The following is a 27,820-nucleotide window of genomic DNA, read 5'->3' as shown; positions in this document are numbered from 1 at the left end:
GTGAATGTCAGTAATACGTGTGGCATGTGTGCATAGTAATTTGGACCGTCCATATTATAAGCCTCATCATTGGTGGATCATACCCCCAAGCTCAAGCTGATCGGATGATTAAAACCGCACGATTTTGCCTGTGAACTTTGAACTCTTGATCATGAATGGTCCAGATCTCACATGCATCTCCCACTTCGGTTTACATGGGGCACTTCTGTGCTGCACCAGCGATGACATGGCATGTTGTGGGCCTTTAGACAGTTAAAATTCAGCATGTACCGATCGTTCACATTCAGTAGGTAGGGCCCCAACGATCAATGGTCACGATTGTCTAATCACTATGATTTTTTGAGGGATGGCAATGGGCCACGCGTGCCCAGAAGCATCATCCTGGTGATCCGGACCGTTGATGTATTGGGCCAGTACATGGATAAGCATCTAAGCATATGTCAAAAACCAAGGGGATTGGACTTTGGTGGCTAACTGATCAATGGTACTGATTGACCAAAGAACTTAAGCCTTGCACGTGCAGTGGGCATATTTTGATTCAAGAAATATTAAATGAAATCCAACCCATCCATCATGTGGACACTCTCCCAATCTCCTTGTAGCCCAAAAATATGGATGATCTAAGTTCAGGTGGGCCACACCTATAATACAATCCATAAAACCTTTAAAATCATGTGGTGTGGCCCACATGAGCTTCAAAATGCTTTGATTTTTGGATGGTTTGTTCATCATAGTGGTCCTCCGCATCCCAACTATTCCTTACGTGTGACATGAGAGTCTCACTTTATGGACGGACTGGATGTGGTTTAGAAATCAAGGTGGGACCCACATAATTCATTGTAGCATAAGCTTATTCTGCAAACGTAGAAGTGGGACCCACCATGTAAGCGTTGCATCGAACCGTCTACTACTACCGCCCAAGACAGGCCAAACCGGCCCATTGACGCCCCTTCCTCCGGTAAAAAGAAAAAAAATGAAACATAGAGAGAAATGGTCATAATACAATGGCTGTACATGAACTCCACATACAACATAAAGCCTTTTCTTCTCTACAAGTGCCACATACATAAGATATCAGGTTCATGTAAAATGTACGCTGCATATGAATATTGCATGATCAGAAAGTAAGATCTGACCCACTCATTGAGTGGGACACAATGATAAAATTAGTCAATGGCATGACTCATATTTGTGGTGTGGCTCAGATCAACCTTGTTTTAGTCCCAGATGATTATCATGGGGTATTGTACAGGTTCAGTATGTTGGATGTAAAATAATGGATGGATGTGAGAGTTCATATACAAGGGTTGTATGTGATCATTTCTTATAAAACATTAATACTCTAACTGGGTGTAACAAATGAAAATTTAGATGTATCATAAATAAAAATTACACTTTTTTGATCATATGACTACCTGATAGGTGGCCATTTATTAGTCAGCCAAAACGAAAAATATTCAACCGTCCCATCACAGCGAACAAGCTCCGAGAACCAGCGGTCACGATTAACCGGTTGATTTTTGGAAATGTAAATTAGTTGCAGTGGGAGAAACAATTTAGGTAGTTTAACTTTACGAATGCAGTTTCTGAGCGTGTGTATAGAAGGCATCATAGTCAACTAGAGTATCAAATATAGAGCTGGGCATCCAGTCGAGTCAGACCGAGTTAGGGCTGACCCGACTTCATCCGGTTTTGAAATAGGCCTGACCCGAACTCGACTCGACTCGGTATCAAGTCTAGTGTACCTAAACCGATCCAAATCCAGGTCTAGCCCGAACTAATTCGGACTGAGTCTGACCTAGTAAAAAGTGCAGAGTCAATTTGAGTTTGGCACCGATTCGGATCCAATTTCGATTGAGAGAGAGAGAGAGAGAGAGAGAGAGAGAGAGAGAGGAGGGTGGTGGTGATGGTGGTGGGCATGGGCGTGGAAGAGGAGGGTGGTGGTGATGGTGGTGGGCGTGGAAGAGGAGGGTGGGAGGGAGTGGAGAGGAGAGGGAGAGAGAGAAGAGGGTGGTGATGGAGGTGGGTAGTTGCCAGGATTGAAAGAGGAGGATGAGGAAAGAAGAGAGATTTCGGGTTGGAGTTTTTTTTTATTTTATATATATATATATCCAAATCCGAGTTGAGTCGGTTTCAGATTGAGTTGAGTCTACCTGGATCGAGTTTTGGGTTGAGTTGGGTTGAGTTATTGGGTAACTCGAACTCTACCTTATATGAGTTCGGATTGATAGAAGCCTACTTGGTTCGGATCGACTCATCAATTCGATGCAGGTTGACTTGGGTCCAATCGAATCCGACAAGCTGAGTTAGGCTGGTCGAGTCGTTCCTATCCACCTCTGATCAAATTGGTCCCCAAAATAGACGCAGTATCTTTCTTATAATGAAATTGTAGGATGGAGTTTGAGACATACATGGCAGATCTATCTTTCCCCTTACATGTATCGTGCATGATCTTCCTATGTATAGCTGCACTTTTTTCATCCTCTCTTTGTATAAAAGATGCAGTGCATAACATCTAAGTAAGAAATTAAGATAACAAAAAACTACATTGGTATCCTAACCAACCTAGATCTGGTTAGATTTATGATCTATCTAGAGTGGGACCTACAATTTGGATGGTCACTTCTGATTTGATTGCATTCCATGTGCAATTACCAAGTACATGCCTATGAACAAACATACTCTGCCAGAGTACATCATAAATAACTCCTGTTTAAAACCACGCTGCCTCTCGACAGATCGGGGCTTCTCTTCGATATCAGTCGCTACCACCGATGGAATACCGAAAAATCAAAGATCAGGTTCTCTCTCTCTCTCTCTCTCTCTCTCTCTCTCTCTCTCGTTGGGGTTTTCTACTCATCTGATTCCTTTTTTGCATCTGAGTTTCCATAGCTTCCCTTTTATCGATTTCTGTCAATTGATTTGAAATCTTGTAAATGCCGTTTAGTTGAAATTAGGAAATTCCTTTTACAGCTGAGGAATTGAGTTCTTTGATACTCTGGCGGACTGTGATGGTTGATACACTCTGATATTGTAAACGTTGAGTGCATTGAGTCAAATCAAACCGTTCAAATTGGGGGAACTACCATGGATATGTTATCTCCTCAAGGTGTCCATTTATAGAATTCGATTAATGCCCATTTGATTACTGCTTCTTTTTAATCTCAACCGTCCATTAAATGCTCACTAATCTTCCAGTTGAATAGTCGGATCAGTGTAGCTTTTTCTAGATGCATCAACATGGGGGCCTGCAATTTGGACCGTTCAGATTTAGTTACTACTTCACCAAGTGTACGATGCCCCCAATGCCTGTTTATCAACCATCACACTCTGCCAGAGTGTCAAAGATTTTCTCTGACAGGTGGGCCCCATGGTTCAGTGATCTAGACTGTTGTTATGTTTTGTACTACTGTGGATGGACCATGCTCCGAAAATCTCCTTGATGGATAAAGAGAAATGCACCGTTGCTCTCAGAGCACTATCAATTATAGTGCTCCTAGTTGCTTTGGGACACTTATGCAGTCCAATCCATTGATCTAGACCGTTCATTAGGTCAGTGCACATTTCCTGTGATACCACGCAAGCATCACATAAATATATGGACTGTTTACACAAAAAAGGGTCCAATCAACTAACAGTCCACATTCAACGGGCAAAAGCCCGTTCATGTGATAGTATTGATAGGCAATCATGGTGGGGCTCATCTCATGAACAGTCTGGAACTCATCCAAGTTTGCTACATGTGCAATTCTGGCTCAAGTAACAATCTCTCTCACACACACACACACACACACACTAATGTTTTTCTCTTGATATATATTGAATTTGTTCTATGGTATGCAACTGTAGGAGAAAGATGGGAATGTGGGTGAAGATGATTTAGAGGGCCTACATGGGAAGCCTCCATCAGGCGGTATGTTTTCACTAAAGCTCAAGCTTGAATTTGAAGCAGGACCTGATGGGCAACCATCTTTGCTGTTTCTGGCTTGACAGTCCTCACATGGTTTTCAGACGGTGACTTGGGTCGACTCATTTGGTCTTGTGTCAACTCATGACTCACTGGAGTCAGGTTGCCCAAGTCATGGGTGACTCGTGGTATCAAATCAGATCAGGCACTATCGGATCTGAGCCAACTCAGATGAGTCATATCAGACTCATCCTCATCCAAGTCTTAGAAACATGAGTCCTTGTCTTTCTCCCACTAGTTATAATGGTTACCATTGATCATGCAGTTCCTGTAAATAGCATGGCCAGCTTTGGGGGAAGCTCGATTGTTGGGTCCAAGTGGAAGCTCAAGTAAGAACAGTTGACGGGAGAGAAATTTCAATAGCATTTTGCATGATATCCAATCAAGAGAAAGAAAACAAGCCTATGGTTTTCTAATTGCCACTTCTTATTTGTGTAGGTCAATTGTTACAATGGCTTTGACATTGCTGACAAGTTCACAGGCAATTCTTATTGTGTGGTCCAAAAGGGCTGGAAAGTATGACTATAGCGTGACAACTGCAAATTTTTCGGTGAGAAAATAATAGTCCCCAATAGATGAGTTTATTTGAAGTTCCTTAATTACACAGCTTCCACTCTGTTATTTTCTTGAACAGAATCAGATGTATAAAATAAAATGATTCTTTTTGAGATATGAGCTTGCGATATAATATAACATGAATGTCCACAGTCTATTTGGAACTTTGATCTTTTCTTTCTCCTTTTGGACTTAGGTGGAGGCTTTGAAATGTGCACTATCACTTGCTGCCCTTGGGAGAATTTGGAAAAATGAGGGTGTTACAGAAGATAACAGGTAATCTTTTTGCCCACCAACAATTTAGTGGCAATCATTTGTTGTTGCACGTGTTTCTTCCTAATCATTCTTTAGTGGACAATACATAATGTGGTGTTTGGATAGTGGGAAAGGAAAAGAAAAGTGCAGTGATTATCCAATGATGCATTCCCATGGATTGCATGAGCAATACTGAAACATAGATTCCATTTTTTGAGGTCTTGTTTGGATAGCAGGTGGAAATCTCATTTTCCTCTCACAAAAACACCCTATATCTTGTGCCTGTGAAAAATGACTATGATGTTTGTATAATGATTGCTTGGTGGAATACACTATTTCCTTTGCCAAAAACATACCAGATTGTCGCAAACAAGGAGAAGTGCTTCATTTTCTTTTTCTTTTTTTTTTTTGGTCCCCCCTAGACAAACAGCCCCTAAGTTAGTTTGCCCAAGTTGTTTACCAAACTTAGGATAGTCATAACGTCGTTTAGCCCATATATGGGAGGATCTTTGCTTCATGATTGAATGAGATTTTGCACTCTGGTAGCACCACATGGCAACCATTTTGCACAGCCATGCGAAGTAGGTCTTACCACCCTCCTCCAACATGTGATCCAATTCATCACCAATCAGAATAGTCATTGTAGAACATCAATCAAAACAGTCTTAGTGCAAGTCTTGCTCTTCTTGGATGTAAGAGGCTGCTTTTGTGGAAACAACAGTGTCTATATTACACCTATCGTGAGAAGTACTAAGGCTCTATGTAGCTCTGGTATACGATGTTGGTATTGGCTTTGTGGTCTCGCAGGGAGTGACTTCTTCAGTTATACAAGGTGGGTCAATGTTCTCAACCGATGATATTGTCAGTAAAGACTTTTCTGATAAGTTTATTTTGATACAATGATTTCATCCTCACATTTTTTCCCTATTCAGTAGACTGCTTTTTTCTCTCTTTATTTGTAAACAATTTTTATTTTTATTTTTTGTTTTTTCCACAATTCTCTGATTCCTTTCCTACTTATGGAATGACTAAAAATCACAACATTCAGACCAAGCATCTTTCGGCTCTTGGCAGATGCCTTGCCTTTACGTCCTCCTTTAAAATCTTTGGTTTTGAGTTTCGACTTACCTTACCTTCTGCCCAACGTTATGTGGATCTCGGGTCACTCCAGTAAATGGTACGGGAGAGGTACACAGTGCGTTACTTCCTCCAATGAGTGGTATTCTGGGGGTAGGATCATGTGGATCGCTCCAGTATATATATACCATGCATATATGATATAGTTTTATATGTGAATTGATGTCGTAATTTATTTATGAAATGATGAATATTCTAATTATAGGTCCCACATGCATAATATTATATGTATCTATGCTGTTGCATAAATCAAAGTATTAATCTCTACGTTCTAAATATAGATTGACGTTATAAGTTAAATCTATGCTAGGATTGTAGAACCATAATTTCAGATTGGTAAAAATAGTGATTGAGATTGCAAATGACCAATAATTCAGAATGTAAAATGTAGGGGGGTTGCGATTTAGCTGACATTGCTTCTGCCCATCGTTCTCCGTACAATTGTAGCTCATAACATGTCTGTAAGAATATTTGCCGCTAGCATGCAAATCATTCGTTTCTATGCAATTGATGTATGCCAGTACGTATATGCTAGATGTCACATAAGCATGAAGCTTATGGTTTCGACTCTTGTCTACATGTTGCTCAGATAAGTAGTTTCCTTACCATGCCAGTAGAATAGGTAGGACTGGTCTGATACAATATGACAACTTGCTCAATTATCAGATCCGTGACAGATCGAAGCTTCTTTTTTTTTCTTTCTTTCTTTTTTTTTTTTAAGTCATTTGGGTTAGTGTTTCATCAATTGAAAGTAATGTTTGGTAATGCTGTTCTTATGCATGTCATCCTGTCACTTCTCAGGTTGTATACGTCTTTGGATGAAGTGATTGTTTATCCTATTCCTGCGGCACTCTACCTTGTTAAGAACTTATTACAGGTAATTCATGCCTGTGTTACTTTTAATAATGATAAGAGTATTGAACTTGCTTTCCTTTAAAAATTGAGTAGATTGAATTTGATTTGGTGGCAGTATTACATCTTTGCCTATGTGGACGCACCGGGTTACCAAATACTGAAGAACCTGAATATTATCAGCACTGGTGTGTTATATCGTATCATTCTAAAGAAAAAGTAAGGCCTGTGCTATGAGCATTCATATAGAACATCTGTGTCATTTAACTACCACGAACATATTTTAAGGAATGCTACTATGGCTTGTGTGCATGATTGAGCCTCAAGAAGTGTGCAGCAAAATATCTCTATAATACACGTGGCACTTGTGTATAATCAGGACATTTATTCCGCGTGCCACCATGAAGATGGGCCATATTCAAGGACAGAAACTCTGGTAGACAGCCCATCAGTGGCCTTGACAATTAACACAAAAGATGAGCAAAGGTTCTCATTCAACTGCAAAACTCAACAATTGGAAGGTTGTATTTGTTCAATAAATATGACTTTTGACACATTGTCCACCCATGTTGTGGCCTAGACAATTGACAGTCCGGATCATCATGATTGCCACTTGTATGGTGAGGACAAGACTTCATATAACCCCTATGAAGCACGCATCATATTTTAACTTGTGGCACTGCACTTTGATGCCAATTTTTCTTTCCTCTACTTCCTAATCTCTACCATATATAACGCAGTAGCGATGGACAATTTTGCTCATGCAATTATTCTTGAGAGGATCATGAACTTTGGGATTTAAAAAGATGTTAGAACACATTTCCGATGTAGGTGAGGGTATTTAGGGAATTTGAATTTTGGATTTTTTTTATGCAAGGAGCTGGCACCCATTCTCACCCTCTCCTGCATGCGGCCTGCTCCCTCTATCTGCATGTAGCTGCATCCTTTTCCTCCTATCTCTCTCTCCCAATTTCTCACTCTCCCTTCCTCTCTCCACGTGAGTTGCATGTGTCATGCCTACTAGTTTTGATAATATCGGCAATAGAGGTATGCTTGAACTGATAAGGTAACCAGTTTTGAGAAAAGCCATCCATATTCTCTAGAGCATAAGATGATCAGTATGTTTTATCATCAGCTTCCTGTGCTTTAATGCAAAAACAACTTTGAACCACGTTTCAGTCTGTAAATTATTGGGCAGTGAAGAGGTTCATCTTACAACATCTCTAATGAACTCTTTTCTTGAATACTCGTTTTAATCCGGTGTACAGTGTTGTTGGACCTTTAGAAAAAAGGATCTTGGACTGAGTACTGGGAGTCTAACTAGACCAGATTGCCCCAGCCAAGTTCCAAGTTATCAGAAAGTTTCAAGAAATTTTGGAAAGATAATCATAACAGCAGTGTTCTCATAGCTTGATACCTGAGTTCAGGCTTTGATACTTTGAGCATCTGGTGTGGAAGTTACAACTGTAAAGAGTTGCCATTGCTTTGCCAGGAGAAAGCATTAAAAGGTGAAGAGGTGCGGACAAAAATGACCCATATTTTCTTTACAAAAATGATTAATCTGAATAAAATATGAGTTCAAAGGACCTAAATACAATTTCCATGCATTTTAAATTTCCCCTTCATGTAAAATGCTTCCATGAATTAATGTATTGCTTTTTTTTTTTTTTTTTTTTTTTTTTTGCGTTCAAGACACGTGTTTTGCTCTGTATTCTTCCTATTTTATTGGATGAGTTTTGTAAGTTCGTGATCTTTTTCAGCTATCCACATGCCAAAATGGGACAGGAAATCTTGGAAATGATATTCTTTTCGCGCGCACACGCTGATATTCTTTTGGCGCGCACACGCGTGCACTCATCATCATCATCACATCATCTAAACCTTATTCCAATGCCCGCGCATGTGTGTATAGGTGTCAAGTCCAACTGGTTGGAAGGTACGGTCCACTCAGTAGATAACTTACGACTTAGTGCATGTGACATCAGGTTGGCTCCATTATGAGCATCACCTAATGCAAAAAATCAACCCTATCTACACATCAGGTGGACCACACCACAGAAAACAATGTCTAGCCATTAATAAATAGCAAAATACAAGTGTGGTCCACTCCATGAGTGGATTTTGGTGATTTTTGCACGAGTTGATCCTCATATATAGCCAACGTATTGGACAGGTTGTATGTCACATGCATATGAAAGGTTGGAAGTTATACACTGGGTGGACTGTAACTTATAGTTCAAACCATTGGACTGGTGACCTTCTGTACATACATAAATACATATGTACATACACACACACACACACACACACACACACACACACATGCACACATGCATATATATACACATACACATGCATATGCATGTATGTAAGAATGTTTTGCTGATCAAGAACTTAACTGTTTAAACTGAAGTTCAGGTAGTGTTCTAATTTATAAATGATGCATCATGTACTAATTATTTTCTTTCAGGTTGAGCGAAATCCAATGGGCAGCTTTTATTTTGTTGTGCATGGGGTGCACTACGGCACAGCTTAATTCTTCGTAAGCACAATTCACCATCCTTGAGCATAGAAAATAAATGAAAGATGAAGATGAGAACACTTTGAACTCAATATATGATACTTAAACATCAGATAATCACTAATTAATAGCGTAAGTTTTTTTTTCTTTCATTTTGTATGAGAAAGCAACCACAACTTTGTCCTCACCGTTTTGTAAACCAGCTTCTCCAATATTTCTTTTGTTCCAATTTATTTTGGGCCTTTTACATTTATGATGTCTTATAAAAGCCTTTTTTGTACAGTTCGGATCATGTTCTTCAAACTCCTTTTCAAGGTTTGATGATGGCCATTGTGAGTGCTGAGCATCTTCAATATCTGGCATTCAAGTAGTTGGAAATAAAAAGGGGGCTTTGACATATAGGCGCGCTCTCCCTTTTGGCCCAAGGACAAATAGTAGCCTCCCGTATGCATTATTCTCAAATAACTCCTGCATTCCAATTTCAGTCATAAATAAGCCTGTGGTAACATCCATCAGAAAAACATGATGGAACCATTTCATAGCCGTTATAGTTGACTGTTGAGGAAGGAAAAAACCTTTTTAACACTGGTTTACATTTAGGATCCGGGTTCTGGCAGAGGGCAGGGTTAGGCTTAAGGGTTTGGGAGAAGAGGGAGAAGAGAGGTTAGGGATAGGGTTGGGGTCTGAGAGATTTGGGAGAAGGTAATATTGCTGTTTTTTAAAAAGATTTTACTAACCAAACCTCAGTTAGTTTTTTCATCCAAAAAATTAATGGCAAGGTGGTTTTTTACCTTATTTGGAAAATGGAAGGTGTTATATGGAGAAACGCATAAGGGTCTTATTTGTCTTTGGGCCAAAAGGGAGCATGTTGTATGTCAAAACCTCAAAGAAGAAAAAAAAAAAAAGGAATTTTGTAAGATGATACTTGTGGCCATTATAAATTTTTGAATTGATTATAAGTTCTATTGCAGATCATGGCACTACTAAGTGGCTTTGCGGGGGTTTACACCGAGGTATGGTGGTAAATGCAGTTTGGTGCTGAATGCTGGTTGTGACACATTGTATGCTGCATCATTTGTCTTTGATGACTTTTATGGTGATTTGCTTTCACAATTTTCTGTAATCATTACCACTGCATTCTGCAGGCTATTATAAAAAAACGTCCTTCAAGAAATATCAATGTGCAGAATTTCTGGTTGTATGTCTTTGGGATGGCCTTCAATGCTGTTGCGATATTCATTCAGGATTTCGATGCAGTGATGAATAAGTAAGATTATTCTACTCTTCCAATGCCATTTCTTCAAGTTCTTTTAACTTGAACACAGTTATTGATGATGTCAGTTCATGGACAGAATTATTTAGGCGTAAGACCATGAAAACCCGACTCTACATACTGACTGTCCACTGAATGGTTTTAAAAAGTTGAAAACTTGATTAGAAGGTTATTGAGCTTGGTCGAGTTTCCTCGACAATATTTAAATATTTAAAATATAATAAAATGCAAATATTGTTCATTCTTGACCAAGCAAGTCGATTTTTGCTAGTTTCATAAAGTCTTTTTTGAGTTTTGTCGAGTCGAGTGTTTTTCTTCATCTTCTTCTTTCTTTCTTTCTTTCTTTTTTTCAAGTCTTCATCAAGTCGTTGCCAATCTTCTCAAGTCTTAATGAATCTGATTAAGTTGAGTCAACTCAGCAGAGTCAGGTCTCGTTTTTCAAGTTTTTAAACTGTGGTCCATAGCAATTGTTAGTTGTGAAAAAAAAAAAAAATTCTAAATTCTAAATTCGAAAACCCATAAGACACATGACGGTAACTAAGTAAAAATGGACGAAGAGAAAAATAATAATAATAACATAAATAGAAATGCGTTAACTTTAAAATCCTTTGAGAAATGGTGTTAGCTTATACATACTATCCTCAAGGACGACAACAGATAAACATTTAACCCAGCATTCTTCTAGTTACTAAGTGCGGCTTGGTAATCTTCAGGGGTTTCTTTCATGGCTATTCTTTGATTACAACTTGTATGATTCTCAATCATGCTCTCAGGTATTTTACATCCAAAGTCTATTTGTTCTACATTTTCTCTATGTGTCAATTATCTAATATTTCTGATGGTTATATCTACAGTGGAATTGCCGTATCAATGGTAATGAAATATGCTGATAATATTGTCAAGGTAAGTCATGGAAATAGCCAGTTTGCATTTCCTCATATAGAATCATGTCTACGGTTTTCACGTACTGTTTTAATGACAAAAGTGCCATGTAGCTTTTACAGAATTTCAAAATGTACCCCATTTTCTGAAGACTCCAGTGGTACTGATACCACCGTAAGCTTATGGTGGTACTGGGCAAATATGGGTCTCACGTTATGTATGCAGGACATCCAACCTGTCCAACAGATGCATGAGCTTATGTTAACCCAAGATACGAAAAATCAGCCCAATACTACACTTAGGTGGGCCACGGCACAAGGAAAAATATGGAAGGAATACCCACCCTTGATTTGCACTGGGGCACACCTGAGTACCGAAACAGACTGAGTTTGGACCTGACCCTTCATCCAGGCCAGACAAAGGGTCTGAATGGCCTGGATTTTAGCTGCATTACACAGTGGGGCCCCTATTGAAATCAACAGTATGCATCCATCCTGAACAATCACATTGCAAGAGTCACCCTCTACGATCACTGTCCCTCCCACCCAATTAACATGAATTCAAATCCAACCTTCAAAGCAAACAACTCTACCCCATTTAATCTTCAGACTCCCACCAACCTGGAGAAAGCAAAGCAGACTAACTTCCACCATCTCTTAATACCCCACCCACCCATCATTATTAAACTTCAACTACTGGGTGGGGGAGCAATCCGTATAACAACTGAGGGTGTCTTACTCCAGAAGTCATCGGCAAAGCTTCTCCAACTGATATTCTAATACAACCAAGAATAGAGCAGAAACAATACATAACAGTGAGAGAATGCGACTTTCAGCAGTTCGTTAAGAATAACAACTGAAAGAGTGAATATTTGAATCTCCATCCACAGTACCTACCGTCACTTTCACAGTTCTGTTGAGAACTATGTTAACTTAGATGTGGCCACGTGTGGGTATCACTTGTCAGACACAGTCATGGTGCTCATAAGCTTGCTCTCTGCTCAAAATATAAGGCTTTGTTTGGATTTTAACTGAACTGAAATGCTCTAATTAAATTCAATAAAAGAGAAAATTACCCGACTCTAGTCCCACCCCATTCATGATGGGGAACTAACCCCCAAATTGCAATTACTTTTCAAGTGTGCAGAATTGCAATAAGGGGTTTGATTGGCATCATGAATTGAAACAACGATGCCCCTGCTTCAGTCTTTTCCTCTATATTCAATTGAATGAATCACAATTCAACTCAATCGAGAATCGAGAATCCAAATGCATTGTAAATCAATCTCTTGAGAAACTCACTTGGTTCTTCATCAATGTATAGGTTTATTCTACTTCGGTGGCAATGCTTCTAACAGCGGTTGTGTCCGTGTTTCTCTTTGGGTTTCATCTTTCCCTCGCTTTCTTCCTTGGCTCAACGTAAGTACCCCACAAGTTCTAGCTTCTGTCGGCTTCATATTCTCTACAGTACTATATTGAAGTTGAAGTTTGTGGCATGTTTTCAGGGTTGTTTCCGTCTCGATTTACTTACATTCCATCGGGAAGCCACAAAGATAATTTTGGTCATGACCTGCTGGTTTCTTTTCCCGCACTTTGAACTTTCAGTGCAGAAGGGTTGTACAGAGTTTTTCTCTGTTCTTGTATTTTACTTTTCATTGATTTGCTAATATCAGGATCAGTGGGTGAAATTACTGGCTTTCTCAGATCAAGAAATGAAAACATAGGTACACAGAACAAGAAGGAAAACACACAGGGCGTCTCTGTTCTTTGAGGAATTATACAAATGCTCGGACAGAGAGATTGTATGGTATGTTTGGGCCTAGGCTTTCGTACAAGTGGGGTGTATGGTTCGGTGATCGAAAACGTTGATGTGGTGGACTCACCTTAGACTCCCGATGTTGAATGGAACTGTTGCTGTATTTTCTTTGTTAACCACCAATATTGGATTCCCGCCAACGATCTTTTAATGATTGGAGATAATGTGCAGGGCTACTCCTATTGTTCACCGTGCACATTGAGGTCAGCATCTTCTATGGTAAAGATGCCACACGCATGGTGTGATTGAGCATCCAATAATGGCGGCATGAATCATAAGATGCTGAAATTTTGCATTTTTGATGCTGGGAGATAGTGTGCTCACAGACTGTTGTTGCTCACCTTGCACATTGAAATCTTGCTGGGATTTCTTAGAGCCTATCCTGTTATATTGATTCATTAAGAGGAATGATTAGAGCTGCAAATGGACTGGATTGAGGGGAGCTCCAGACCCAACCCATTTAGTAATTGTGCCTAGGTCATGGTTAAAAGACTCGGTGAGTTGGATCAACTCATTGGAAGTCCAAGTCGACTCGCATGAGCAGCATCAGACTCACCCGAGTCTTAAAACATGGTCTAGGTTTCAGCTCCATAACAGACCCGTTAGTGTATGGGTCTAGTCTTTGTTGGGTTCGAGTCTAAAGCAGCTTTGTTGTCAGGTCTGGTCTGAGCTTTGGACCTTTGGTAGAGGTTTGATAACGATACCATTGCAGCCTGATTACTTCTTATGTTCAGCCCCATTTGTGGCTTAGAAGGATCTTAGGGACCATTTGGATACACTTCCGCATGATAGAGTTTCTGCAGAAAGGATTTTCACGCTTGCTATTTTGTAGGGGTGCAACTCAGGTGTGTTGGGGTGGTGGTCAACCTGAGTCCAACCTGGCCACAAGTGGACCCAACCTGAATTCCAACCCAAGCTCCTCCATACTCAACCTAACCTGACTCAAATGAATGCTATTCCCCTCAACCCAACCTGACCCGACCCGATTTTGCTCAACTTGAGACCAACCCAAATTCAAATCAGGTTAGGATTTTTTTTTTTTTTAACTCGAACCTGACCTGAGGGCCTTGGCAACCTGACCCAAAGTTGCAGTCATACTTTTTAGGTCAACTTGATGAAAACCGCATCCATGGGTTTTCATTGAATCAACATTTTAGCAACTATTTGAGACAGGTTTTGCAAAAGTGCATCTAAGCGAACAACACAGACTGGAGTTATTGTCTCATAATTGTCTCATAATGCCACTTATGCATCAAATGTCCTTTTAAAGGATGCATAGATGGGCTGTTAATCCTGATGAGTAAATGAGGCTGTGGGCAAGGGATTGAATTTTGGGGTGTAGACGCCTTTGTATTTTGTTGACAGGACCAAGGCTTACCCCCATTTAGTCCCATTCTCAGATCCGCACTACAGTATAGCAGCAAAAATCTCTTCCGGTAAGAATGGTGGTTCTTTTACCATGCTGTTAAGAGGATCAAACAGAAGGTTAGAGCCCCTCTTCTTCTTTTTTGCTTGCTTACCTCTTGATTCACCAGCTTATTATACACTCGACACGGATTGCATACCCACACACTGGAAGGTTCTCCGTGGACCCCACCATGATGCATGTGTTCTATTCACGCTGTCCATACATTTTGGATAATTATTTTAGGGCATGAGACTGGATTACACCACAGGAAAACAGTGGCGATTGAGCACCCACCATTAAAAACTTCCTAGGGCCCACTGTAATGCTTATTTGCCATCCAACCTGTTGATTAGGTCACACAGACCTGGATGGAGTGAAAACACAAATATAAGCTTGATCCAAAACTTTTGTGACCCCAAAAAGTTTTTAATGGTGGGCTTTCAATCACCATTTTTTCCTGTGGTGTGGTCCACCTGAGAGTTGGATGTGCTTCATTTTTGGGCTCATGACGTAAAATGAAGTGGCAAAATGGATTGATGGTGTAGAGTGATCCTGTTCAATACCGTGCCGGGCCCAGACATGTAGAGGAACTGACCTCTTCCACTCACTCGGTTCATCTCGACTCAGTGAACCAAAATTCTGAATCTAATTGACAGATAACAGCACTCGCGTGCCATTATAATTTTATTTTATTTTATTTTTTAAATGTTTGAATGCACTCTATGGCTGTATCAATTCATCAGATACAACCCCAATTTATGAAATGCACTAATTGCTGTATTTCTCTTCTTAACCGTTTATTTGCAGGCCACTAATCAAAAGGACGGTGGGTTGCCGTTCTAAGGAGAACTTTGGGGTGTGGCCCCATCCACCGTCCACTAATTCAATATGATCTCCACGGTTCAGTCCAAATTTGTTCAAACAATCTGGACCGTGAAAAAAGGTTTGAAATCAGCTCAACCGCTGGTTTTGGACAGGTTCAACATGATCTGAGTGGGGTCTTTAAGCCCTTCAGCAGCTGGTGTTGAACTAAACTGGAGCGGGCTAAAGCCGAGTGAGACCACCCCAGTCCATTCCAGTTTTAAAACATTGATTCAACGACTCACCTGCAATGTTTTGGATTATTGCATATACCTCCCCCTTCTGTTTCAATTGATCGTTTCACCCCTATCTCATAGGCAACTAGGCGTAGACGTGTGGGTCCACAATAGTGCGTGCATGGCATACTAACCTCACCATGAGAATTGGACTTCCCAAAAATCAAGTCCGATCCAACCATCAGTTGACCCACCACATGAATTTGGTGGTTTTGGGGGTGGTTGTCCATTGTTTTCCCCTGATGATTGGATTGGACGCGGATTGCGTGGAGACTCCAACACCACCTAGTAACATGGTGTCAGGACTGTAGCCCACCATGATGTATATAGTTTATCCACACCATCCGTCCTTTTTGCCAGCTCATTTTAGGGCATAAATACAAATTGAGGCATATCCGGAGCTCAAGTGGACCACACCATAGGAAGGTTTAAATGGTGGATTTGTCATAATCCCCACTGTTTCCCGTGGTGTGGTCCACTTGAGGTTTGGATATGGTTTGATTTTGGGAGCTGAAAAAACAGAAACTACATAATTCACGGTGAGCTCCACAGTCCTCACACCATAGCAATGATCCAATTTTTATGGAGTGTCCCTGCTAGATGGATTGGATGTCATTTGTACACATCGGTGGGCTACACAAATACACACACACACAAAAAGAACTCAAGGCTATTTGTGTCATTTGGTACAGATTCCTCTATCTGTAACAGAGGGGAGAAATCTGCAATAATTTAAATAAATAAATAAAAACAACAGGGAGAGAGGCGTTTACAATTATCCCAAAAGGAAAACATGAAGATGACAATTATATATGGGTTGTTAAATTTTAATATGCTATAAAGGGTTTTCTTTTATATAATTAATTGAATGGTTGGGATCTCTCTGTTAGCAAGATTTTTCGACTATAGCTAATCCAAGAGGTGGTCCTATCTATTGAATGATCTAGATGGGACCCAATATCATTCACCCACAAGGGTGACCTTAGAATTTCTGTAACAAGAAACCAATACATATTAGGCCACACAATACAGCACTACTAATACACTTGAATACTCATAACAAGGAACTAATTCAAATGGTTCAATGCATGAGGCTTAAGTTAGAATTTTCACAGTAATGCAAACGGAAAACGCGATTAGGTTGAATACTTTCGGGAGAGATCTCTATTTTACTATCATTAGAGGAGGAGCTTGAAATTAAAGGCTCTTGAAGAACCAAGCTTAAAGACTCAGTATTCTCGTAGAAAAACAATTCAAGTGCTTTGCTTTGAAGCAACATTGAAGATACCAGAGAGAGGAACAAAAACTTGTATAAATACCCGTCTCCTATCTCACCCCATCAACAGCAAAAGATGGCCACCGTCTCTTCTAAGCTCTCCCTCTTCTCCTTCTCCCTCCTCTCTCTCATTGTTTGTTCTGCCCTCGCAAGAGATTTTTCAATCGTGGGCTATTCGCCTGACGATTTGAAATCAGAAGATTGGCTCATTCAGCTCTTTGAATCATGGTCGTCAAAACACAGCAAGAGATATGCAAGCATAGAAGAGAAGCTTCAGAGATTCGAGGTCTTCAAGGACAATCTCAAGCATATTGATGAGACGAACAAGAAGATAAGTAGCTATTGGCTTGGATTGAATGAATTTGCTGACTTGAGTCATGAAGAGTTCAAGGAGAAGTATCTTGGACTAAAGCCTGACTTGTCAAAGAGGAGAGAAGCTTCTAAGTGTCATGAAACTTTCAGGTATAGGAATGCAGCTGACATACCAAAGTCAGTGGATTGGAGAAAGAAAGGGGCCGTTACTCATGTGAAGGACCAAGGCGCCTGTGGTAAGGACTAAGAAGCTCCAAACCTTCCAAAAGGAAAAAAAGAAAACCAAACACACGCATGAGCATGGAATGCATTGGACTTTATATGTGCATGTCTATGTATATACACGCTCACACACGCAGGGGGGTCCCACTTTGCCATGGACCACCTGACTTTTGAAGGAGGCTGATTCCTGAGCCCTAGGGGCTTTCATGAGGTGACACGTCTGATGGACAGATTGGATGTCATGCACAAATCAAATGGGATGAGATCTCAAAGGGTTCTCATGAGAACTGGTTCCTAGGAGAACCTTCATATATTTACACACGCACACACGCATGCAACTAATTATGATATAATTTTTTTAGTAGCCAATTGGACTGCTGCCAAAATGTTACTTTACAAGTAGCTCGAGAAAATACAAATTTTGGAGTGCTTGCATGTTTGTACAATGGCTGAATATAATTTTCTGGAAGAAACAGCTCATTTCCACTAGATACTTGGGCTTGTGCAATCAGCCCATGAACATGTACAGGGCAAGTCGAGAGGGTGAGTAATTGCATTTTCAGTCAAGTTTGACAGTGATGATTTGAAAATGATCAGAACAAAAAAAAAAAAAAAAAAAAAAAGGAATGGCCCTTCATAGAGCGGAATGGTGGAACAAGGTTCGTGTAGTCAATCCCAACTAGTTGAGATAAGGCTAAGATGATGACGATGAGAGGGTTAAAAACACACACACACACACACACACACACACACACACACACAAAAAAGAAGAAGAAGAAGAAGAAGAAGAAGAAACAAGAGAAAAAAATAGAGGAGACAAGCTGACTATATGTATTTTTCCCTTGAACACATGCTCTTTAGCAGTCAATTAAATTAGCCAGAGCAGTTAACTGTGGTTACCTTTAGAAGTAGGCTAGTATAAGTGGCAAATTTTTGAGATGGGAAGTTGGTCACAAATACCTATTTTTCTGATATGAACTGAAGTCAACAAAGGTAGGTTCAGTAGATTAAACAAACATTCCACTGTTCAAGTACGCTAGTGGTAAATATGCAGGCAGTTGCTGGGCATTTTCAACTGTTGCTGCTGTGGAGGGCATCAACCAGATTGTAACTGGGAACCTGACCTCCCTCTCGGAGCAAGAGCTGATCGACTGTGATAGACCCTACAACAATGGCTGCAATGGAGGACTCATGGACTATGCTTTCTCCTTCATTGTCTCCAACGGTGGTCTCCACACCGAAGACGACTATCCATATCTCATGGAGGAAAGCACATGCGAGGAGAAGAAGGTATTATATATAAATATAATGAAAAATGCTGCGCAAAGTTCACAAGAGAGATCTAATGGAATTCACGGCATGCATGCAACATGGTACACATTGCAGGATCTGGCCAACTCATTAGTAGGGACATGCCGTGAATGTCCCTGTAAAAAAAATTCAAGGTCCGCTCATCAGGAGGGATACACACAGACGTTGAATCCACTTCCCTCATACACGTATGACGCACCTGATGGTTGGGCAATCCAGATTTTTGGGCCGTGGCTTTTTCATGGTGAACCCAACCTAATGAACAGCCAGGTCTCACACATGTGAGCCACATTGACAAATGACATGTGTTGCAAATTGTCCCTTCAATTCTCATATACAGTATATGTCCCTTCTTCCCATTGGATGATGCTGGGGACTGAATTGGATGGTATTTTCTCTTTTCAGGGAGAACTGGAAGTAGTAACAATTAGCGGTTATGAAGATGTGCCTGAGAACAACGAACAGAGCCTGTTGAAAGCACTTGCTCACCAACCTTTGAGTGTTGCCATTGAGGCTTCCGGTAGAAACTTCCAATTCTACAGTGGGGTATGCTATGCTTTTCCTGAGATCTGATGTTAAATATCAGGCACATGCAGTTGGTTGTGGATGCCATATTGTACCGAGGCCCGTGTGGATCATGAATGCATGTTGCATTCATCCATGTATGAACCACTTGAGACAAAATGACCAACATGAATCATGCACGCATGCCTGGTAGGTAAGAAAAATCTGAATTGACGAAAGCATGCACACAACTTATAAATCTTATATGAACAGTCTGGATGCTAGTTGGTGCTGCGGGGCACCACTAGAAACCAGAATCTTAGCTGGTTTCAAATGGCCAGGTAAAAGCGTCCTAGTGAAGGGGCAGAGAGAAGAAACCAGCAGCTTACATTGGTTTCTCATGTATGAATGCGGACATACACATGCACATTGTACACTCATGGCTCACCCATCTGCATGTATTATGAGCATGCAAGCTTATGTATGCATGACCTGTGTGCATGTATATTTGAAGATTTTTGACTGATGCAATCACCTTATATGCACAAAATTACTAGCACCCAACTGATACATGCCCCAACGTAAAACACCAGAAATGCTTGGTTATTTGTGTATAGACGTGCATGACGCACTGGACATATTACACTTGCATTGGGTGTATGTATGTCTGTCTTAAGCCGGAAATATGTGTACTATGCCAAGAAAACAAATGATCAAAATACTCTAGCATAAAATGATTGAAGCACCCTTAACCACTGCAAAACATCATGTACAACCTCCTATATTTATCAAAATGACATTACAACATGTAGTTTCTAAGGCAGTATTGTTCTCCAGGGGGTTTTTGACGGGCATTGTGGAAGTGAACTTGACCATGGAGTGACCGCTGTTGGATATGGATCATCCAAGGGTGTGGATTACATCATCGTAAAGAACTCGTGGGGACCAAAATGGGGAGAGAAGGGGTATGTAAGGATGAAAAGAAGCATAGGAATACCTGAAGGGCTCTGCGGAATTAACAAAATGGCTTCTTATCCCATCAAAAAGAAGTGATGAACAATGCAACAGATTCTTCCTAGTAATCTCACTCATGTGTTGTTTCCTTCTGCATTCTACTTTTTTAAATTTGTATTGAGGGAGTTCTAATGATGTGACTCGCTCATATATTTCTTTTGAATAAAAATACTCGGACACATATCTCTAAAGATAGTAAAACTCACACACGGTACACTCTCGAGAGAAGAAACAACAAATGAATCACAAGAACATTTAAATGGCAAGTACTCATTTCACTTGTAGTCATGGAAATTCTATGAAAATTTCAAAGAAAATAGTAAAACCAAGACAACTGTTAAAAGCTATTTACCTTCATTTGTTATAATGCATTCTCAAGTTTCTCACAGTCTCGCCCACATCAAGAGTTTTTCTCGCCTATACCGAGAGTTCCTTATCATCAGCTGTACATTGCTAAGAAAACCGAAGACGAAGAAGCTTCCATTGGGATCAAGAAATCACAATTGCTGATCAAGATATGGGTCTCCCTGAGAATGCCCTTTGGTCCCCAAGAATCCTGAAACACTCTCAGAAACTCCAGCAACCCAGCCATTCAACCATGACGTGCTGCGGTTCAGCCAACCTGTTTCAGCTTGGTTGTTTTCTTCGAGCATGCTCTTGTGCTCTTCCTCCATGAGAATGTCAACCCACCTCTTTGCCATGTATTCCTTCACAGCTTCTACCCCTTTATTAATAATCTCCACAGGTGGAATGACCCATGGATTCTGGTCCAAGTTAAGTTTAGCCAGCTTATCAAGTCGACCAAATGTATCCGGAAGAGCATGGATCTGATTGTTGCTGAGATCAAGCTCCCTTAGATTGATCAAATCACCGATTGTGTCAGGAAGCTCTCTCAGGTCGCTGAAATTACTGCTAAGATTCAAGATTTCGAGATTTGTCAGTCTCCCAATCGCATGCGGCAGGCCACGGAGCTCATTAAAGTGGGCATCCAGATGGAGCAAAGACTTCATCTCGCAGATGGAGGTGGGAAGTGAGCGAATCTTATTGAGGTGAACAGAGAGCTTTTGGAGTTTCACCAATTCATAGCCAATGTTGGTGGGCAAATATGTTAGTTCATTGAAACTTGCATCCAACTCCACCAATGACCTGGTTTGAAATAACACTGATAAAGATGTACTGGCAGAAAATGCAACTGATAATGTTTGGAAAGAGAGTTTTAAGAAAAATACTCAATGATAGAATTACCTGCAATGGGAGATGCTGTCTGGTAGTGCCTTAAGTTTGTTACCCGATACATCTAGAATCTTCAGATTAAACAACAGTCCGATGGAGTCCGGCAGCGATGTCAAAAGGTTGGAAGAAAGGTGAAGCTCCTCTAGATTTTCTAGCCCTGCTATGGAATCAGGAATCACCTGTTTCCTTGGACAAAAACATAGCGAATTAGGACTGATGCAGGAGGCTGAATCCCAATGAACAAGATTTCAGTAATTTACCAATATCACAACCAGTTAATGCATTCTCTTCCCAACCATCTATTTGATATCAAGTCTCAAACAAGTATCAAATAAAAATAAATAGAACTGCTCTAACTAACTAGCCTATATTCTTTTTGAAAGGATAAGTAAACACACTATATAATATGGTTGGCTACATGGGGTGCAGCTGCAGTCATGGAATCTGAAGTTTCATAGGCTGACCTGATATAATGCATTAATTTTAAAATAAAAATTGTGGTTACAAAGTAAGGTATTGAAAGAGGCAAAAGAAAGATAGTATCATCAATATATGAGAGGCCAACATGTGCAAAGATTCGAACCCAACTGAAGGATGCACGCCTGAGTCCCGGACAGACGAGCAATGTATTCTTTTTTTTGAGCAATATCATGCTGACAATCAAGAGACTACAAGCATATCTAACCTCAAAAGTCTCCTGCAGTGCATTAAAAGATGATTCATTTCACTTCTTTGAGGGATCATGGTGATGGCTATAAACAAAAATTTCGGACACCACAAGGCTGTCCAGATCCTTCCATCTGACAGTACTAGACTCACCAATGCATCCACCCACGCTCCCTTTGATCTTCAACAGCCATCCAACCACTGTAAGAGTGCTACCTAGCCACCTTCTGAGCAACTATCACCCCTTTATTTTCGAGTATTTATATTACTCATAGTATTTCTCTTTTCTTTCTTCTTCTTTTCTTTTTTTTTTTTTGAAGATTATTTCTTCTTTCTTTTTAAAAACAACAAAATTTCAAATTCCAGGAACAGATCTGTCAATTCTAAGATTAACACAAATCTAGGATTGACTGCTCAGAAGATTCATCAACTCCACCATCCAAACAGACCTAAAAACAATGACAACCTGCTTTGGATAGTGATACCATAGGAATATAAGGTGGTGTTCTTTAATTAGAAGTGATGCAGTAGGAATATATGATAAGCTAAAAAGTAATAACTTCCACTTACAAGCAGCTAAGTATAAGCATATGATAAGTGTGAAGGGTCCAATCCTCACATATAATTTCTTAGAACAAGGAATTACCAATCATCTGTCAAATACCCTGGAAAGAGGAAGGTAAAAGCTTGCACACATAGAAAAAATTTGGTTTTGGGAGACTCAATTTCATGACTTCCCAGCTGAAAACAAGGATTAGTGAGGATATTTAATGAGAACAACACAATGGCTGAACCTCTTGAAGAAAGTAGATCATGGAAAAGAAAACTGATTCATCAAACTAGGACGACACTCTAAACCCTTCTTTTCTTGTTTCTTTTCATGGATCACTTAAAACCCTTGATTTGCCCTATGCTTTTCATACACTAGCAAGTTCTTGATCTTGAAGCAGGTCCCCTCTATTTCATCACAACACTCTTGTGTGTAATGCTCACTGTAAAGGTTCACAACTTGTGCACACATCCCGGTTGGCATTGTTTTTAATTGGTGTATCTTAGTTAGCATTGGTGGATGCTAGTTGGCATATACTTTGTTTTTTTTTTTGGAAGCAACGAGAATATATTAAAAAGAAAGTGCGAGATACAAAAGAGGACTGCTGAGATAGCAGAACCAAGGCTAAAAGCCTAAAAACAAAAGGTTAAAATCCTTAAGACCCGAGACATTAACCACCCATATTAAAAAATAAATGGAAGTTTTTAGTTGGCATATACTTTGTGAGTCATAAATTGACCAAGTAAGCTTCCTTCCTAATAAGAAAAGGTAGGTCTAAATACAAGTGCAAGAAACAGAACAAGCATCAAACTTATAATAGATTCATTGAGATACCTAAACAGTCTTTTGTATCTTAACCACTTTTAGGTGGATAATCATGACTGAGAATGTTAATTTTCAACACAGACCCTCAAAATAAAAGTAAAGATAAAGATAAACAGAGGCAAACCTCCTTATTCCAATGCCCATCATCATAGAAGAGCTAGACTTCGGTGGAACGGCCACAGTTTATTACCCCTGTTAGAAAATTTTGAGTCTGGTAGTGAAGTCTGGATAGTAGATATGACTCATAGCATCTAGGCACTGGTTGAAGGGTCAGAGTCTCTAGGTCCAAAACTAGTCTACCGCAGTTTCTAAATGCGGCATGTATGAAACATCAATCCAGGCCATCCAAGTCACAGGCTAAATTACATATGAAACAAAGCCTCCAAATTACACGGACTGGACGATCTTAACAGTCCAATTGGAGGAAAATGGATAACTAATAAGAAAACGGCCAGCAGTTCAAATTCAATGGTCAACATTTTTCTGATCAGTGTGATCATCAGGCTAAGTACCATCCAAAGGCCCACAATCCACACAGGTCTGGATAGGCACATATGATGTGTATGGTGGATGGGTTGTCATCTCTACAGATGAAAATCACAAGCTACATTGTAGAGGGAAAATAGCCTGAAAATTACCCTGACAGGACGATCTTAACTGTCCAATTCAGTGGTCACGAACTGACATATAGATACAAAATAGTCAGTAGTCCAATTTCAAAGGTCAAGATTGTCTGATCAGTGCGATCTTTAGAAATGTACTATTGAAAGGGCTCACAATTTGACCAAGCCTGAATGGGCATCCACATACGACAGTGTATGGTGGATGAGTTATCATCTCTACAGAAGTAAATCATTCTCAGGATTGGATTCAGCACCCTAGAACATGTAACTAACTAATGGGCAGTGTTGAAAACAAGATGCAACTACAATCATCCAAACAAACCCAAAAGCCTTTCAAAGATAACATGTGTGTGTGTGTGTGTGTGTGAGAGAGAGAGAGAGAGAGAGACCTCTAGCTGATTGTTTGAGAGATTGAGCACCAGCAGCCCACGAAGCCGCCCGAATGCCTCCGGAAGAAACCTCAGCTGACGGCCCGCAAGCTCAACCCTCTCCAATCCTCTCCCCATCGCTTCTTGCAGTATCCCGACCACTTCCTCGTTTGTCTCCTCCTTCTCCGCAACATTCTCAGAATCTTCCTCCTTTCTGTCAGCCGCCTTCGCGGCCGAGTCGTAGATCTTCAGCAGCCTCTCCTCGGCGTCCCGCAACAGCTTCTCGTACGCCTCATGCATATCGTCCAGCTGCACCACCGCCTTGTAAAGGTACTTCTCCTTCTCCGCCTCCCTCCGGCATTCCCTCTCCCTCTCCGCCTGCTGGGCCCGCCACTCGAACCGATCAACGCCGTCGGGCCGCTTCGCCAGCACGATCTCCTCCAGCTGCTTTGAGAGCTTGGCCTCGATGTCAGCGATCCTAGCGCGAGCGTTATCGACGGATTCGTGGTCAGGCCGGGGCCCGAGGGTCTGGAGAACTGAGCGGGTCTGGGCCACGTCGGAGATGGCGTTGGTCATGGAGGCCAGGACACGTGGATGGCTCAGATGAGGCATCTGCTTCACCAGCTCCCCTTCTGCTTCTTGGCGGCGTTGCGTTGAGGGAGATGCGAGTGCCGGCTGCTCAATGTCGATGGTCTCTGACGATGAGGGCGATGAATCAACGGTGGATCTTGTCTTGATGAACGGAAGGTGGGAATTGATTCGGGACATGACGTAGGACACGATCGGGAAGTTTTTAGGGTTTGGATCCATTGCAGAGAGAGAGAGAGAGAGAGAGAAAGAGGGTTTTGTATTGTTCATGTAGCAGGCGAAGAGAGGAAGATGATAGGGGAGTTATTTGGTGCTCCGGCAGCGTATGAAGCTTGATACACTGGCGCCCAAAAATTATAAACGTGGCATATGTTAACTCAAATTAAACCGGATAAATTGTGAAACCAAGTGTCTCCGACTCACATTCCCGAAATCAGAGTGTTTGAATAATTCTAGCCTCTGATTCGTGGACACTTGTTCGTGTAAATAGGACCATTGGATTTTTTTCATTTTTAACAATCCAGTAGTTAACTCTCGAACAATGTTAATATTTGTTTTATAATACATCTAAACTGGGACACATCATTTGGACAGCTCATTTAAACTAATTGTACGTCACACAAACAATTTCTGAATTATTTCTAGGTGCTCGCGTATCATCACACTCTGCCAGAGTATCAAAATAATTCTCAAAATCGGATGTGATAAAGCCGGCTGTGAACGCTTGTGTTGTCTTGAGTGGGACGTGGATTGCGACTACTGAAAGTTCCTGTAGCGGAAGTTGTGTGGGGCCACAGAGATGCCCATTTCAAATCCACTCCGTCCATCAGTTTTGCAACGTTACAATAGTAAAAGAACTCAAAAGTCAGGTGGATTCAAAATTCATTGGGGCCACACCAAACGAAAAGGTGGGAATGGAAACGTCCACCGTCCAAACTTTCTTAGGACAGACCATTGTGTTTATATTCCATCCAAACCGTTGATAGGTTATTACCACTCTTAACTGTAGGCACAAATATCATCCTGATACAAAACTTCTCTGACCCCACAGTTTCGTATAGTGGGCGTTCAATGCCCGGTGTTTAGCACGGAGAGGGATTTGGTGGACATTGGGAACACCGAGATCGGTGGATCCATCGCTGTAGGCCCAACGCGCTGTATCTTATCTTCTCGCCGTTCATCCATTGTGTCAGCTAAGCTCAAAATGAAGCAAGTCCAAATGTAGGTGGACCACACCACCGTAAACAATAGTGACTAGACGCTGAGGCCCACCTCAATGTTTATTTGCTATCTAATCCATTGATTAAGTCACATAAGCCTGGATGAAGGGAAAACAAAGTGCATCCCTTGTCTCCAAAACTTTAGTTTGTGGTCCAAAGTTATTAATGGTGGGCATGCAATCACTTTCTATAATGGGTCTATCATAGATTTAGATGTACTTCATTTTTTAGCTCATGCTTTAAAATAAATGACAAAATAGTTGGACAACATGAGTATAAAATAAATACATCATGGTGGGTCCACCGTCATGAATCCAGCCACTCCAATCCGCCAAATCTGCATACCCCTCGCTGTGATCAGAGCGGATTACATATGCGGAGCACAAAGATATACCTTTGTAGGGCTGTGTGGCGCCCACATATATGTCCGTGACAAATCCACTCTGTTAATTTGTTTTTAAAGACCACATTAAGATAGGAATCCAAAAATCAGGCATATCCAAAACTCTTGTGGGCCATGCCACATGAAATAGTAGGAATTGACTGCCTAGGGTAACAGAAGTTATGTATGGGGATGATATTTGTTCCTACAGTTTATCTTAGTAATAATCATATGAATGGTTTGGATGGGATATAAACATCATGGTCAGTAATACAAAGGTTCAGTGAACGATTTTATATCTACTTTTAGTTTTGGTGGCTCACTTGAGTTTTACATACGCTTGATTTTAGAATCATTTCTTATTATAGCCTTTAAAAATAGATGAGCAGAGTGGATCTCTGATGACCACACAGCCTGAGGCACACATACATCTCTATGCTCAAGGCACATGCAATCCCTTCTCCGTGGTCAGCACCAGAAATTTTCATCTGTAAATTTCACTTTTGACTGGCGAACCTAACTAAACCTTCAAAACTTTACTTTCAATTTCTAAACATATGTGATATGGACCAGCTTTTTTGGACAAAAATACTATTGTTTTTTAAGTTATATTCCTTTCATTCCGCTATAAATAATAAGTGAAAACCTAAAAACCCATATTATTCTCTTTGTTTTTCTTTTTAAAATTTTCATATGCATTTTCAATTATTGTCATTTTATATCTACAATCTTTCTCAGGGTTTAATTCATTGCTTCAATTTGGTTACATTGATAAACTTGGAATCTCCCAAGTTTCATTCATAAAAGTTTTTTTAAATTTGAAATTGTGCTTCACTAAATTGCATTCTATTTTTTCTTCTTAAACTCATGTTTCACTAGAATGATGGTTGTATGAGATAAGAATGATGAATGAATGTGTTTTTTTTTTTTTTTTCCTGAAGTTTTCTTTGAATATCATTGTCTC

At 40.4% G+C, this 27,820-nt stretch overlaps 3 protein-coding genes across 7 annotated transcripts; 2 read left to right on the top strand and 1 right to left on the bottom strand.

The window, feature by feature from the left end:
• Positions 1-2,665: 2,665 nt before the first annotated feature.
• LOC131222372 (CMP-sialic acid transporter 2-like) lies at positions 2,666-13,408 on the top strand. 4 transcript variants are annotated; one of them, XR_009160019.1, is made up of 17 exons: positions 2,666-2,801; positions 3,850-3,913; positions 4,233-4,296; positions 4,406-4,517; positions 4,719-4,798; positions 6,716-6,791; positions 6,885-6,985; positions 7,644-7,763; positions 9,237-9,308; positions 9,571-9,619; positions 10,259-10,300; positions 10,433-10,554; positions 11,274-11,333; positions 11,415-11,463; positions 12,766-12,860; positions 12,947-13,055; positions 13,146-13,408. XR_009160019.1 is itself a non-coding variant. In XM_058217414.1 (16 exons), exons 1-16 carry the CDS (start codon positions 2,775-2,777, stop codon positions 12,996-12,998), a joined length of 1,185 nt encoding a protein of 394 aa, XP_058073397.1. In that variant the 5' UTR covers positions 2,666-2,774; the 3' UTR covers positions 12,999-13,408. The 4 variants fall into 4 exon arrangements, 3 of the variants coding, with proteins under 3 accessions (XP_058073397.1, XP_058073399.1, XP_058073398.1); XM_058217414.1 differs by having other exon boundaries at positions 12,947-13,408; XM_058217415.1 differs by lacking the exon at positions 2,666-2,801 and adding an exon at positions 2,974-3,109 and having other exon boundaries at positions 12,947-13,408.
• Positions 13,409-16,595: 3,187 nt separating this feature from the next.
• LOC131222368 (plant intracellular Ras-group-related LRR protein 9-like) lies at positions 16,596-25,523 on the bottom strand. 2 transcript variants are annotated; one of them, XR_009160016.1, is made up of 4 exons: positions 24,688-25,523; positions 21,647-21,813; positions 20,754-21,547; positions 16,596-16,753 (listed from the first exon to the last, which is right to left on the bottom strand). XR_009160016.1 is itself a non-coding variant. In XM_058217412.1 (3 exons), the coding sequence occupies exons 1-3, from the start codon at positions 25,474-25,476 to the stop codon at positions 20,899-20,901; spliced, it is 1,605 nt and encodes a 534-aa protein (XP_058073395.1). In that variant the 5' UTR covers positions 25,477-25,523; the 3' UTR covers positions 20,641-20,898. The 2 variants fall into 2 exon arrangements, 1 of the variants encoding a protein (XP_058073395.1); XM_058217412.1 differs by lacking the exon at positions 16,596-16,753 and having other exon boundaries at positions 20,641-21,547.
• LOC131222370 (cysteine protease XCP1-like) lies at positions 16,846-20,501 on the top strand. The gene is made up of 4 exons (XM_058217413.1): positions 16,846-17,586; positions 18,627-18,862; positions 19,289-19,429; positions 20,225-20,501. Exons 1-4 carry the CDS (start codon positions 17,115-17,117, stop codon positions 20,438-20,440), a joined length of 1,065 nt encoding a protein of 354 aa, XP_058073396.1. The 5' UTR covers positions 16,846-17,114; the 3' UTR covers positions 20,441-20,501.
• Positions 25,524-27,820: the final 2,297 nt, after the last annotated feature.

Source organism: Magnolia sinica, chromosome 13, assembly GCF_029962835.1.
Source record: "Magnolia sinica isolate HGM2019 chromosome 13, MsV1, whole genome shotgun sequence".
NCBI classification, from domain to species: Eukaryota; Viridiplantae; Streptophyta; class Magnoliopsida; order Magnoliales; family Magnoliaceae; genus Magnolia; species Magnolia sinica.
Note: the sequence above shows the minus strand (reverse complement) of the source record. Positions and strands in the feature narration are given on the sequence as shown.

Bases quoted from the DNA above. Each gene is read 5' to 3' on its own strand.
- LOC131222372 (XM_058217414.1), top strand. From the start codon at position 2,775: ATGGAATACCGAAAAATCAAAGATCAG. The intron at 11,464-12,765 runs GTAAGTCATGGA...ATCAATGTATAG, and splicing joins ATGCTGATAATATTGTCAAG to GTTTATTCTACTTCGGTGGC. The intron at 12,861-12,946 runs GTAAGTACCCCA...GCATGTTTTCAG, and splicing joins GCTTTCTTCCTTGGCTCAAC to GGTTGTTTCCGTCTCGATTT.
- LOC131222370 (XM_058217413.1), top strand. From the start codon at position 17,115: ATGGCCACCGTCTCTTCTAAGCTCTCCCTCTTCTCCTTCTCCCTCCTC. The intron at 17,587-18,626 runs GTAAGGACTAAG...GTAAATATGCAG, and splicing joins GAAGGACCAAGGCGCCTGTG to GCAGTTGCTGGGCATTTTCA. The intron at 18,863-19,288 runs GTATTATATATA...TTCTCTTTTCAG, and splicing joins GCACATGCGAGGAGAAGAAG to GGAGAACTGGAAGTAGTAAC.
- LOC131222368 (XM_058217412.1), bottom strand. From the start codon at position 25,476: ATGGATCCAAACCCTAAAAACTTCCCGATCGTGTCCTACGTCATGTCC. The intron at 21,814-24,687 runs GTCTCTCTCTCT...CCAAGGAAACAG, and splicing joins TCTCAAACAATCAGCTAGAG to GTGATTCCTGATTCCATAGC. The intron at 21,548-21,646 runs GTAATTCTATCA...ATTTCAAACCAG, and splicing joins GACAGCATCTCCCATTGCAG to GTCATTGGTGGAGTTGGATG.